Source organism: Lolium perenne, chromosome 7 (genome assembly GCF_019359855.2).
Source record: "Lolium perenne isolate Kyuss_39 chromosome 7, Kyuss_2.0, whole genome shotgun sequence".
Taxonomy (NCBI): domain Eukaryota; kingdom Viridiplantae; phylum Streptophyta; class Magnoliopsida; order Poales; family Poaceae; genus Lolium; species Lolium perenne.
The window spans coordinates 317,371,209-317,385,770 of NC_067250.2; the positions used below are offsets into that span (position 1 = coordinate 317,371,209).

At 45.8% G+C, this 14,562-nt stretch overlaps 3 protein-coding genes across 3 annotated transcripts; 1 reads left to right on the forward strand and 2 right to left on the reverse strand.

The window, feature by feature from the left end:
• Positions 1-912: 912 nt before the first annotated feature.
• LOC127317356 (uncharacterized) lies at positions 913-4,631 on the forward strand. The gene is made up of 10 exons (XM_051347916.2): positions 913-1,422; positions 1,690-1,870; positions 2,083-2,216; positions 3,041-3,153; positions 3,258-3,381; positions 3,469-3,624; positions 3,721-3,873; positions 3,969-4,048; positions 4,171-4,220; positions 4,304-4,631. The coding sequence occupies exons 1-10, from the start codon at positions 973-975 to the stop codon at positions 4,438-4,440; spliced, it is 1,578 nt and encodes a 525-aa protein (XP_051203876.1). The 5' UTR covers positions 913-972; the 3' UTR covers positions 4,441-4,631.
• A 105-nt stretch (positions 4,632-4,736) lies between these two features.
• On the reverse strand, positions 4,737-7,860 carry LOC127317355 (two-component response regulator ORR25-like). The gene is made up of 4 exons (XM_051347915.2): positions 6,825-7,860; positions 6,647-6,723; positions 5,231-6,367; positions 4,737-5,127 (listed from the first exon to the last, which is right to left on the reverse strand). Exons 1-4 carry the CDS (start codon positions 7,162-7,164, stop codon positions 5,101-5,103), a joined length of 1,581 nt encoding a protein of 526 aa, XP_051203875.2. The 5' UTR covers positions 7,165-7,860; the 3' UTR covers positions 4,737-5,100.
• Positions 7,644-9,260, reverse strand: LOC139834042 (two-component response regulator ORR23-like). The gene is made up of 3 exons (XM_071824424.1): positions 9,113-9,260; positions 8,807-9,005; positions 7,644-7,647 (listed from the first exon to the last, which is right to left on the reverse strand). Exons 1-3 carry the CDS (start codon positions 9,258-9,260, stop codon positions 7,644-7,646), a joined length of 351 nt encoding a protein of 116 aa, XP_071680525.1.
• Between the last annotated feature and the right edge of the window lie 5,302 nt (positions 9,261-14,562).

Below are 14,562 nucleotides of genomic sequence, written 5' to 3' on the forward strand. Positions count from 1 at the left end.
AGATCGACGGGTTGCGCGCCCCGGATGGCAGGAAGTACCTGCGCGCGCCATAGCGTGTAGTTTTCGTGGGTAAGTTTCTCCGACGGAGGCTCGCCGAGGAAGATCCCAGGGGCGGCCGTCGAGGATGAGGCCATGGCGGCGATGAGAGGAAGCGGCCGACGAGTTTGGGCGGCGGCGGCGGCGGGGATGGTTTAGGGTTTGGCGATCAGGTAGAGGTAACGGAAGTACAGGCTCCTGATACCATGTCAGACGACTTAGGTCTACTCGGATACATCCCGAGTCCTATCTCTCTTCTATTTTTATTGCACGGTGCGGTGCACAGCTGGATACAGAATACAATACGTAATATGAGTTTGTTACAGATACTACTTCTAACAGACTAGACATGCTCTGTGTCATCGGTAACATTTCAACAGGCCACCCGCTTTGTTGAACATGGACAGGCGCTTTCTTTTCCGACCCTGGCCGCTTTGTTCTTGTCACGGCATCGTTCCCTTCGTTTTCCACGAAGACTTCCACACACGACGTAGGCCGTGCGCGCGCACGCGTTGCGACCGATGATGCGACGCGGCTTGCTTCGCGAGAACGCACTACCACCCGCTCGTGTGGCCGGCGAGGAAATGCCTGCATCCATGGACAGAAACAGGATGGATAGATGGCGCCATGCCCTCGTGTCGTCTCCAACTCCAAGCTCCGAAAGTAAAGACGTGAACAGTAGTGGACTGTGCCACCAATCGATCCCACGTTCGGATAATTGCTTATCCGTCAGATGAGATTGGATGCATGGTAAAACCACTCGAGTCCGTCCACGACAGGGTGAACCAAACGAGGATATGTCTGTAACAATGTGGCGCACCACGACGACACAACCGTTTCCTCTCAGACGGACCCGCCCGCGCATTCTTCTTCTTATACTCCACACGAGCGCAGTGACTGACGCTGGGGAGCGGCAGCCTGCAGAGCCGGAAGAAAATGGCACCGCGAGCCGCCTCGCTCCACGCCGTCGTCCCGGCACTGCTCCTCGTCCTTCTCCTCGCGGCGTCAGCGCCAGCACCGGCGGGGGCCTCGTCCAGGCGCCGCAGCACGCCCTCTCCTTTCCCCGCAGGGCTCGCTCCTCCGAGGTACCCGGTCGCCCCCGCGGCGGACGGCAGCGGCAACGCCACGGCGGCGAAGCCGTTCACGGCGCACTACTTCCCGCAGGAGCTGGACCACTTCACCTTCACGCCCAACTCCTCCCGCGTCTTCTCCCAGAAGTACCTCCTCAACGACACCTTCTGGCGCAAGCCGTCCGCCGGCGCCGCTGCCGCGGGGCCGCTGTTCGTGTACACAGGCAACGAGGGCGACATCGAATGGTTCGCCACCAACACCGGCTTCATGTTCGACATCGCGCCCCGCTTCGGCGCCCTCCTCGTCTTCATCGAGGTACACGCTCCGCCATGGCAAATATTTTAAGCTCAGCTATCGCGTCTCATCGCATCTCGCATCCAAAGTTTCTTTTTTGAAACGGATCGGTCCAAAGTTTTGGCTCTAGCGTTTGATTCGCCCGAGATGCGAGACCAAACAAAAAGGGCGATCGCGTTAGCTGCACACAAGACATCATTTCCGCTCTTGTTTAAGCTCAACTATTGCTGAGTAAATATCGACAGTAGTAGGTCACTGACGACGACGGTATGGGTCATGTGTGTGCAGCACCGGTTCTACGGCGAGTCGCTGCCGTTCGGGAACGACTCGTACAAGTCGGCCGACACGCTGGGCTACCTGACGTCCACGCAGGCGCTCGCCGACTTCGCCATCCTCATCACCAGCCTCAAGAGCAACCTCTCCGTCCCCGACGCACCGGTCGTCGTCTTCGGCGGATCCTACGGCGGCAGTAAGCATTGTGCACACCCTCTAATATATTGTATATACATCTATATCCCTCCGCGCCACATGGATCTGGATCTTCTGATTTGTTTTCACACCCTGGATCAGATATTTGTCGCGGTTCGAACGGGCTAAGCTAAACTTAATGTTATGTTGTGTCCACTTGAAAAAGAGAACTGATGTTGGTTTGTGTTTGTGATGGCCGGCTGTTGTCTGCAGTGCTGGCCTCATGGTTCAGGCTCAAGTACCCCCATGTCGCCATGGGAGCCGTGGCCTCCTCTGCACCCATCCTGCAGTTCGACAACATCACCCCCTGGTCGAGCTTCTACGACGCCGTCTCCGAGGACTTCAAGGTACTAGAATTACACTATAATATAGCTTTATCATCCTTTTTAGGTATCTTCATCATAGTTGTTTCTTTCAACACAAAAGTTATTTCTGGATGGCCCAACTGTGACTGGTCAAAATTATTGGTCTTTAGAAAGATCGTCATGTCTGCTTTGAATTATTAGTAGTACTGATTTCACTTGTTGACGTCCGGTAGCGTGTCTCTCTTCCTGTAGGTTATCAGTACCTTGTCACCTTAATGGGTTTCAGTTGTTGATTATGAAACAGTGACACGTATCATGAGCATGCAGCTTAAATGTGTGTGGTTAGAATCGTACTAGTACTAGTAATAACAGTACATGATGTTTAAATACCTGATTTGAAATGTGTCGCCGGCCATGACCATCCAATGATGTGGATGTCTAGGTACGTATAGGTGATGTCTTGACCGAGTTCATGACTAATTAATGATGCATGCAGATGTTGATTAGCTAGGTTGCGACGCTTAACAGCGTCCAAGGACTACTAAGTTGCAAATACATGTTTGGCTGTTGCGGATCACCTCCTTAATTTGCCTGAAAAGACTTGTTTTAATAAAACCTCTGAATGAAGCAGTTTTCCCGTAGTGTGCAAATGATGTCTTTTGTGCACTGTTCATGACTCAGCTGCCACTAATAAGGTAGAAACAAGAAGGCAACATGGGAATAGAATGAGTCATCTCTCATCTTTTAGTGACATATTTGTCTCATTCATGCTTGATTAGTCCTTGCCCCAGGCTCAAGTTTCCAAGGAAATAAAGAGGTGTTTAATCAGCTGATTGTAACATACTAACATCCAACTAATTTTGCAGTCTGAGAGCCTGAACTGCTTCACTGTCATCAAGTCAGTCTGGGACGTGCTGGATGCCAGGGGATCCAACGCCACAGGGCTCCTGGAGCTCAGCAAAACCTTCAGAGCCTGCAAGTAAGTTTTGTTCATTCAGCACACTGCCACTCTCGACAGCGTGGCAGAGTGAACTGCTTCACTCTTGTCGGGACGATGACTCGGGTGGGGCGGCATTGTTTCAGGACCGTGCAATACGTTGATTCACTGAGCAACTGGATGTGGACGGCGTTTACGTACACGGCCATGACGGACTATCCGACACCGGCCGATTTCCTGGAGAATCTGCCTGCCTACCCTGTCAAGGAGGTTCGTTACTTTGACCTGTTTTGCAACCCCATAATACTTTTGTCTGTATTACACAAAATTATTAACCTCTTATGGATTTCTCTGCAGATGTGCAAAATCATCGATGCTTTCCCCCCGGGAGCAGACGTCGTCGACAAGGCCTTCGCAGCGGCGAGCCTGTACTACAATTACACGGGTGACCAGAAGTGTTTCAAGGTGGAGGGTGGGGATGACCCCCATGGCCTCAACGGCTGGGGCTGGCAGGTAGAGAAACCTTACAGACAGGAATGTGTGATGTACTGATATCACTGAAACTCTGACAATATCATATATGTGTTTCCTGAAACGAATTGTGTGTAGGCCTGCACCGAGATGATCATGCCGATGAACGTGTCAAGCGAGAGCATGTTCCCACCATCCAGCTTCAGTTACGAGGAGAGGTCCGAGGAATGTGTCGAGAGCTACGGAGTTCGGCCGAGGGATCACTGGATCACTACCGAGTATGGTGGCACGGTAAGTATTCTTTGGGATTTATTATAGTGATGATGAGATATGTACCAACAATTGTTGGGCTTCAGTCTCACCTGGTACTGTGCTACTGTTGGCAGAAAATTTATCAAGTTCTCAAGAGGTTTGGGAGCAACATCATCTTCTCCAACGGGATGCGGGACCCGTGGAGTCGAGGCGGGTAAGATTAAAAGAATTACCATCTCAATTATTCATGTTGATGAAAGTAGTTTCAGTTATTCATTCAGATAACACTTTAACTACAGTAAACTTTTATAATCATTTGTTTCAAATTGCTATCAGGGTTCTCAAGAACATATCATCCAGCATCATTGCTCTCGTCACAGAGGAAGGTAAACAGCTGCACAATATGGAGAGCAAAAATATTCTAGAACTTGCTTACTCACGGTTTACTTCTTGTGATGGTGGTGTCCAGGGGCTCATCATCTGGACTTCAGGTCTGCAACCAAGGAGGATCCAGACTGGGTGGTAGAACAAAGGAGGCAAGAAGTTGAGATTATACAGGGGTGGATAGATCAGTATAACCAGGACACTGCGGAGATGTCACAGTAAAAAGGCAGTATTTGTTTTAAACAGTCCGATGGAAAGAAATATTTGGCTCCATACAAAATACAAAGATTTTCCTGAGATTTACAGGGTGATAGACAAAGAAAATTAAGATAACAGATTAGTGCAGCTGCAAATTCAGTAGCTTCGGTCACCCAACATCAGAAATTATAAAACTTGAACAGTCACTCTTGAAACTGATGTGCCTATATATGATGTGCGGGTGCAATGCTGGTCATGTTTTTATTTGCAGGGGAATCTCAGGCATAGAGGCAGCAATGCAGCATTGCACTGATAACAAGTACATGAAAATGGTTCCATATGACATAACATAAACTTATTTCCATTCTAGAATGTGGAAGTCTTATTACAACTGGGGCTCTGCATCGACGATGTATTTAGCCAATTATTCCACACGTCCTCTTCGACGTGGGCAACATAAAGTTATTTTATGATCCTTCAAACACAAGGAATAATTTAAAACAAATCTGAAGTAAAGTAGAAGCCCACACCCTGCTTCTAACTACCTACTACAATTCGGCGTTTTTTCGCACAACTCCGCAGTTACAGTGTGCAGGAACCATGGGCTGATGATCAACATCTGGCCTGCACAAAATGCGGAGACATCTCTGGCGCAGGTGGGGCGAACAAAGGGACTAATATTTTTCACCAAACATCATCTGAATTGAAATCCTGCAGCAAGAAAAGAAGTTCAGATTCAGATACACCTGACATGCTTAGCAAATTCATATGCAGAGCCTGAAAAGTAGGGAGAGTGAATGAGAAAAGGTGTTACCTGACTAGCCATGCTGGCAAAAATATCCTCGAGGAAGTTAGAAGTGCTGTAGGTTGGCTGATCATCAGAAGCTTGCTGCCCAGCTGCACCCTCCCCTCCATTAAGCATCTGAGTCAGCGGCGCGAAAGAGCCGCCCAGATGGCCAGGCAATGCAAAGCTGCTGCTTCCACCACCATTAACCATCTGAGCCGGCGGTGCAACAGGGTTGCCCGCCTGAAGGTTAGGCGATGGAGAGCTGGTGCTTCCCCCATTGACCATCATCTGATTCATTGGTGAGAAGTTATCATTGGTCATCTCCACTGGGGCTGCGTTGCTTGCCATGTTGAATAATGGCGTCATCTGCTCACTGTAGACATCCACTGATGTGGTGTTGTTGATGTTGGTCCCTGCCATCTGATTCTGCTGCTCATTCTGAAACACGGCGATCTCGCTAGATGAGGGTGCGAAGATTGTCTGGTTGATCTGGGGGAGTATGACGTTCACTTGTGATGATGGGAGGAGAGGTGCTCCAACCATAGAACCAGCAAAACTTGATGGCCCCACATTATTTTGCCATGGATTGCTACAGTTCCGAACAAGGTACGGGAGCTGGGTGTCGCCATGCGTGCCCATCGCAGAAGGTGCCATGCCCATCGGACCGGAGAAATGGCTGATCTGTTCTCGAGGCTGCACCGGCAACTGGTTTGCAGGTTCTAACTGTCCACCATTTGGCATTTCTGCTGTGCCGGAGGAGGTGCCAGGATGGGAGGAAGGCACCACGCTTGTGTTCACCTCCATCAGTTTCTGACGCAGGACGCTTAGGTAGGATTTGCCAGAACGGAAATGGATACGAGGAAATGCATCCTGCATTGGCTGATCTGATGTGTTTGCGACTGGGCCAACAGGAGGACCCGAAGCGTGGCGGCTTCCAGGCATGAGGCAACCATTGCCGACTGTGCCCGTGGCCCAGTTCCTGGGCTGAATAGACAGACCGTGAGGTTCTAATATTGATGGAGGAGCTGCGTAGATATTGTGAGAACCACAGGGACAAAGGGCTGACGATGGCCGGACTCCCTGGTGACTCATGCCCATGTACGAGGCATTTCTCCTGCTTTGAGACGAATCATCGGTGACCCTCTTGAGAAACAAACGATATTTCTGAAATGACAACATATATGAAGAACATATATCAGACTCATGCTCATGGGAAAGAAATGGAAGGCATGTGCGAAGCACAAAGATATGATGGTGTTATATTTTTTCAAAGGCCCTATACAATGTCTCACATTTTCACAAAGGAAGCATATTTTTCTTACACGCATCTAAAAGATGCATGAATGCATCACTAAAGATTGCACTAATAAACGGTTTTTTTAGCCTACAAATAAAATGAACATAAGAATATAAGTAAAGAATAAGGATATACAGAAGTTAAACCTGTAAATGGCTTGCAACGTTCTCCCTACTAAGGTTATGGACATTCATCATTTGTAATATCACCTTTGGAACCACCCCTGCATTTAGGTAATCATAACATTTTGTTAATTAAAATAAATCCAAGAACCGTAAACAATTTTTTTTGGTGAATAAGCAATGAAAAATTGTGAGATCTTACTGTCGACGCCGAGTCGGTTGACAACTTCCAGGAACCTGTTGTGCAGCTCACCGGTCCATGACACCCTTGGTTTCTTCCAGCTATTCCGCCTTCTTCCTCTGTTGTCATGAGAGCCTTCTCCATCATTTCTCTTCTTCTTTGAGCACTTCTTACTTTTTGCGCCACCCTTAGCAATTACTGGTAGTGCCACCCTCTGATCAGCATCATCACTGTCGTTGCTGTTGTGGATCACAGAGATATGGTTTTTCCTTACAACATGCTCCCATATGTTTCTGATCTTCTTGATATCCGCGGGTTTCACAATATAGTCACAGGCCCCATGCCGTATCCCTCTGTACATGGTAGCCTTTTCTCCATTCACAGATAGCACTGCATGACATATGGCCCGAAACTTAGCTTTGGACTTTGGAAATTTTAAAACTATAAACTTGAAATTAAATTATCCTAATGGTTCCAGATCAGATATTTGAGTTTAATATTTTTAATGAACACGGAATTGGGGAAGCAAATATGTTACACATGATGGGAAAAACTGCATCACGACAACGGTTGGCTTGATGCATGCTTCAAAGAAAAATAACTGGGGTAAAGTTTACATACCCAACAGAAAGAATCAGAAATAAGGGGCAAAGAAGTAACCATAACACAATTCATATATAGAAACCATCACACCATGTTCATGACTACTAATTATTGATGAACGATCAAATACTAGTATTGACCACCTTTTCCCCCCTAGCCTATTAGGTAGTAGCTATCATCCCAAGCAATTTTCTTATTCATGTAAAGCGGTCATCTAAAATTTCAGGTTTTGTATGATTAACTGCATGGCATACAGTTTGATTATTAAAACTTAGACAAATAAATATGTGTTTTAGTTATTTTTCTTTAAATTTGATGGAACTGCAAATTTATATGCCATATCCACATGGTAGATCGAGTCAATACATCTACATAAAAGTGTTACTCCTACTTTATATGCTATTCTCAGAGTAAATAGATTTAAAGACCATCAACTGATGTCACGTGAGGTATAAAAACTGTCTTTTTAAAACTGTCCATCAAGCTTGACTGTAAACTTAGTTGAAGCGGAGACTTTAACAATTAATTATTGGAAGATCCATCATTAGTCCAACTGATACCACATGTATTTATTTATTTCAATTTTGTACTTATGATATAAAATTGCATAGTTCGTGGATTAGGTATAAAATTAAGACAAGCAAATTATCTAGAATTATATATCTGGTAACCCCTCTCCCACTTAACTCATGTGTCGCTTCACCTCCGCTCTACTGGTCGTCGAATCTGACTGGTGCACGGTTAGATGGGACCAAATTGGTTCGGGCTAAAATTGGATTCTTTCCAAAAGACTGGGATCCTAATCAAAGACCGGGATCCTAATCTTGTTCGGGAGGCTCCTCATATTGGCCGCCACCTCCCGTACTCCTAACACTAATCATTATCGCCAACTCCTCGCCTATCGACTGTCGTGTCTTCCACCACCCCACCCTCGTGAACCACCACCATAGCCGGTCCCGCCACCATCTAACCCATGTGTCGATCAACCTCTGCTTGGTTCCCCGTTAGCCATCCGAGCTACAAGACGAATGGCTAGATGGGACTATATTGCTACGTGCCGATAAAGATGGTGCATTAGATGGGACCGCACTGCTCTGTGTCAATAAACACGATGCTTTCGTTTGACAATAAGTGAATAACATATTGCATGTATCAATCGGTTGATGCGGAGGTTGGGGTTATGTCCCCATTTCGGAAAAAAAATCGCTCGATTTTCCCTACCAAAACTAGGGGGTGTATGTGCAACAACACATATACACACGTGCTTCTATACCATTCAATGCATGTACTAGTACCATATATGGAAATATTGCCAACCCCATGTGGGCGAGGACTATAAATGTTCTTAATGACTGTGAGCTAGCAATGTCAACCGAGACAGCAAATAAAAAGTAAAATACTTGCTGGCGAAGCTGGACGGTGCAAGAGAGAGATTAATTATACTGATGACTGGCAGATCCATCTCAAGACCGATGAGCTCGAGGAGCTGGAAGCCGTCCATGTCCGGCATGTGCACGTCAGTGATAACTAGGTCGAAGTGATCCTCCCCTTTCTCCCTCAGCAGCTTTAGCGCCGTTCTTCCGTCCCTCACCCCCGTTGCTGCATCAAATCCAAGGAAACAAACATGGCAAGGATTACTCCTAGCTTCGACTGGTTCTAATGGGATAGGGCAAAAGAAGAGGATGAGGCAGATCGAGAACGCTCACGCTTGTATTTGCACTGGCGCAGAACAGCCTCTAGGACCCTGAGGGAGACGCGGTCGTCGTCGACGGCGAGCACGCGTAGCCCCTCCGGGAAGTTGTCCTCCTCAAGCGTTGCAGGTTCCTTTCCATGCCTTCGGTCACCGCAGGCCATGCCTTCCAGTCTGACAAACATAATATACAATGAAACAATACCCATAATCAATCAAACACATAAAAGGAAACAACACCCAAGATCCCATAGAAACCCCAAGAACACCACACCAATCGCCCCTAAACCCCCTACCTTTTCCAACCTTCCTCTAATGCCTGCCTCGTTGAAGGAAGAACAGTCTACTAGAGAGAAAGCGGAGAGCACGGTGGATGGTCTGCAGGACGTGCGGGGAGCGCAATTTATAGGGCCGAGGGCTCTTGGGGATCGCACTGGGACTGCGGTCCCCGAGAGGGAAGGCGCACGCTCACGCGCCCCGTGCCGCCGCCAATCATCTACTCCATAATTTCTAATTTGTGGCGTTGCGATTCAATTTGTATCACCAGTGTCAACATCTAGTGTCTGTTTGCGCTGTGGCCCGCGTTAGGGCCACCAAAACCTCGGGCACGACTGCTGGTTTTTCGCGTCAAACCAAAAATTGGGATCGGCAGTGAGATCACCCGCCAGAGGGCTCCTGTATTTCTTTCTGAGGAAGAACGGAGCGCTCCTGTTCTTAGAGAGAGACGGTCAGACCTTCCTCCATTCTACCATCATCAATGCGGATAATTAACACCAGTAAGTGGGCCTAATTAAGTTACACCTACCTTTTTTGTTTTACGTTTCTCGGTCTTTTGGTAAGGTCCTCTTTCTTTTTTTAGCTAACTGAAAATTCTAGAAAAAGGTCGACCTCTTCGAAGGGAAGCACCTTGCTCTGCGCGCGATACGTGGGTGAACGTGGGGCGCGGAAACTGCCGGTGGACTGCCTCCGCGCGCGACAGGTACTACATTCTGGCGTGTTTGCGAACTGTCCTCTTCTCGTAACGGGCCCGCATCGCACTTAACGGTTTTACTGCGACCCGATTCGCTTGTGCCTTTATCCCCGTTTTTCCCTCGGTCTTCTTCTTTCGTGGGTTCTAGCTCATAGTCTCGTCGCCTCGTCGTCGGCGCTGTTGTTTTCCCTTTTTCTCTGTTGCTGTCGATGATATACCGCACCTTGTCGTCGGTGAACGTTTTTCCTGGTCTAATGGTAAGCGCCGTCCCGAGTTTCTTCCTGCTTAGGGTTTCTTCGTTTTCTCTATTGCCTGTAAGATCTTGTTTTTTCCCTTTGATTCGATTAGATCGAATCAGTTTTTCCCTTTGTTTTTCCGGGCTGTGAGTTTCTGGGGATTTAATGGGAGGGAAGTAACACTTTCAATTGGAAATCTAATTACGAAAGGTGCATGCATATGCGTTTTCTCTCAGTAATGGCGTTGATTTGCCATCGATTTCCTCCACTGCCGACGGTCAGACCTTCCTCCATTCTACCATCATCAATGCGGAGAATTAACACCAGTAAGTGGGCCTAATTAAGTTACACCTACCTTTTTTTGTTTATGTTTCTCGGTCTTTTGGTAAGGTCCCCTTTCTTTTTTTTAGCTAACCGAAAACTCTAGAAAAAGGCCGACCTCTTCGAAGGGAAGCACCTTGCTCTGCGCGCGACACGTGGGTAAACGTGGGGCGCGGAAATTGCCGGTGGACTGCCTCCGCGCGCGACAGGTACTACGTTCTGGCGCGTTTGCGAACTGTCCTCTTCTCGTAACGGGCCCGCATTGCACTTAACGGTTTTACTGCGACCCGATTCACTTGTGCCTTTATCCCCGTTTTTCCCTTGGTCTTCTTCTTTCGTGGGTTCTAGCTCGTCGTCTTGTCGTCGGCGCTGTTGTTTTCCCTTTTTCTCTGTTGCCGTCGACGATATACCGCACCTTGTCGTCGGTGAATGTTTTTCCTGGTCTAGTGGTAAGCGCCGTCCCGAGTTTCTTCCTGCTTAGGGTTTCTTCGTTTTCTCTATTGCCTGTAAGATCTTGTTTTTTCCCTTTGATTCGATTAGATCGAATCAGCTTTTCCCTTTGTTTTTCCGGGCCGTGAGTTTCTAGGGATTTAATGGGAGGGAAGTTGTAGGGATTCGTTGCATAGAAAACAAAAATTTTCCTACCGCGAGAACGCAATCCAAGCCAAGATGCAATCTAGAAGATGGGAGCAACGAGGGGATGAACGAGACTAACCCTTGAAGATTTCCAAAGCCTATAAGAGTAGGCTCTTATTGCTGCGGTAGACGATCACTTGCCGCTTGCAAAAGCGCGTAGAAGATCTTGATCACGGTGCCACGATCGGGCAGCACCTCCGTACTCGGTCACACGTTCGGTGTTGATGACGACGTCCTTCTCCCCGTTCCAGCGGGAAGCGGAAGTAGTAGATCCTCCTCGGAATCCCGGCAGCACGACGGCGTGGTGGCGGTGTCGATGGAGATCTCCGGCGGAGCTTCGCTAAGCATATGCGGGAGAAGTAGTGGAGGAGGGGTGCTAGGGTTTGGGGAGAGGGGGTGCCATGGGCGCTGGCCTCAAGGGGGCAGGGGTGGTGCGGCCAAGCCATGGGCTGCCCCCTCCCTCTCCTCCTCATTATATAGGTGGAACCCCAAGGGTTTGCCCAAAGTCTTCGAATAAGACCCCAACAGAAAAACTGCATTATGGACGAAACCTAGAGGGACAGGGACTCTCCCCTTCCCCCTTTTCTTGGCCGGCCAAGGAGGTGGAGTCCACCATGGACTCCACCCTCCCACTTGGTTGGCTGGTTAGGGTTTGTGGAGTCCCTCCGGGACTCCTCCTTCCATAGTAATTTATTTCCGGATAATTCTAGAAACCACCTTCCATAAATTCACCGGATCATTTCCAAACTTGGAAAGTGACTTCCTATATATGAATCTTATTCTCCGGACCATTCCGGAACTCCTCGTGATGTCCTGGATCCCATCCGAGACTCTGAACAAAACTTCGAACTCCATTCCATATTCCATATCTACTTAAACGACATCAAACCTTAAGTGTGTCACCCTACGGTTCGCGAACTATGTAGACATGGTTGAGACTTCTCTCCGACCAATAACCAATAGCGGGATCTGGAGATCCATAATGGCTCCCACATATTCAACGATGACTTTAGTGATCGAATGAACCATTCACATACGATACCAATTCCCTTTGTCACGCGATATTTTACTTGTCCGAGGTTTGATCATCGGTATCACTCTATACCTTGTTCAACCTCGTCTTCTGACAAGTACTCTTTACTCGTACCGTGGTATGTGGTCTCTTATGAACTTATTCATATGCTTGCAAGACATTAGACGACATTCCACCGAGAGGGCCCAGCGTATATCTATCCGTCATCGGGATGGACAAATCCCACTGTTGATCCATATGCCTCAACTCATACTTTCCGGATACTTAATCCCACCTTTATAACCACCCATTTACGCAGTGGCGTTTGATGTAATCAAAGTACCTTTCCGGTATAAGTGATTTATATGATCTCATGGTCATAAGGACTAGGTAACTATGTATCGAAAGCTTATAGCAAATAACTTAATGACGTGATCTTATGCTACGCTTAATTGGGTGTGTCCATTATATCATTCACATAATGACATAACCTTGTTATTAATAACATCCAATGTTCATGATCATGAAACGATGATCATCTATTAATCAACAAGCTAGTTATACAAGAGGCTTACTAGGGACTCCTTGTTGTTCACATAACACACATGTATCAATGTTTCGGTTAATACAATTATAGCATGGTATGTAAACATTATCATAAACTCAAAGATATTATAATAACCATTTTATTATTGCCTCTTGGGCATATCTCCAACAGTCTCCCACTTGCACTAGAGTCAATAATCTAGTTTACATTTGTAAAGATATAACACCTTGGCCTTCCGGTGCTTTATCATGTTTTGCTCACGGGAGAGGTTTTAGTCAACGGATTTGACATGCTCAGAACCGTATGTATTTTGTAATTCATTTGCGTCTCAATGCATCACTCATTTCCAAATGAGTCGGCATTAAATATGTTTGGACTTCTGGTGGAACCTTAATTCCGCGGTCTGAAATATGTCACTAATATTGTCACACACAATATAGCTTCAAAGTTCTGACTCTGTCGGAACTACACCAAGTTCTAAAAGAACCTCTTGACTTAACATCCTTTGTCATTCACAAAACAATGACATACTCTGCCTTCTTTTGTAGAATCCGTCACAATATTTAGAACTCTTCTAAATCTAGCTTAGACAACTTCTAGCTCATTGTGCTACCTTTTAAACAACACTTAGTCTAATTTGAAATTGAAATTTTATTTTCATATGTGACAAAACAAATATCAGTGCAACACTTTACCGCGATTTGTTTGTCATTTCTTCATACAAAAACTATATATATATATTCTTGGTTCTTCTTAAGTACTCAAGAATATTCTTTACTGTTTTACAATGATCATCACATGAATCATTCTGGTATATGCTCCTAACTTTTTAGAGCACAAGATATCTGATTATGTACATATTATTCATGATCTAAAATCACTCATGTGTTTTTACTCATCGAGTGTCAGATACACTCAAGTCTTGTTAAACCTTCACATGACAAGAACATTTTCTTAATATTTCTATATTGAACTACTTCAATATCCATTCTATGTACTTTGACTTAAACTTATTATGTGTTTCAATCTATCTTCATAGATCTTGACACTAAATTTGTTTCAGTCCATATCCTTTCATTGAAATTAATTTCTCAATGAAACATTTTTAATCAAGTATATAATTACATCATTTATAACCAGCTATATGTCATCTACATAAAGTATTATAAATATGTCTCAGCGCTCCCACTTAATTTCTTGCAAATGCAAGCCTCTTCATCGTTTCTGATGAAATCAAAAACTCTTTGACTATTTCATCTGGTGAAGATTCCAACTCCGTGATACTCACTTCATCCAATTGAAGTTTGTATACCTATTTAGTATTCTACGGACTAGCAAAACAATTGGTTGTATCTAGTATACATCTTTAATACACACGTCTGATAAGTAATGTGTTTTGCCATCCTACTAGCATATCTCATAAAAGAAATATGTAGTGATTACTAGAATAATCGACATAGACTATAAGCATTGCTACGGAAGATCTAATCTTATCGTAGTCAACTCTTTGAACTTTGTCGTAAACAATTTTTCGACAAGTCTAGCTTCTTCAAGGATATTTCATCCAAGTCCATCAATTTTATAGATCTTTTTACTTTCAAAAAGTATTTATCTATCTTGGATTTCATGGCGTATAGCCATTTTAACGGAGTCAGGGCCCATCATAACTTCTTTGTTTGTAGTTGGTTTATCATTGTTCAAAATCAATCCTTTGTCCACAAATCATTTATTTGATCACAAAGTA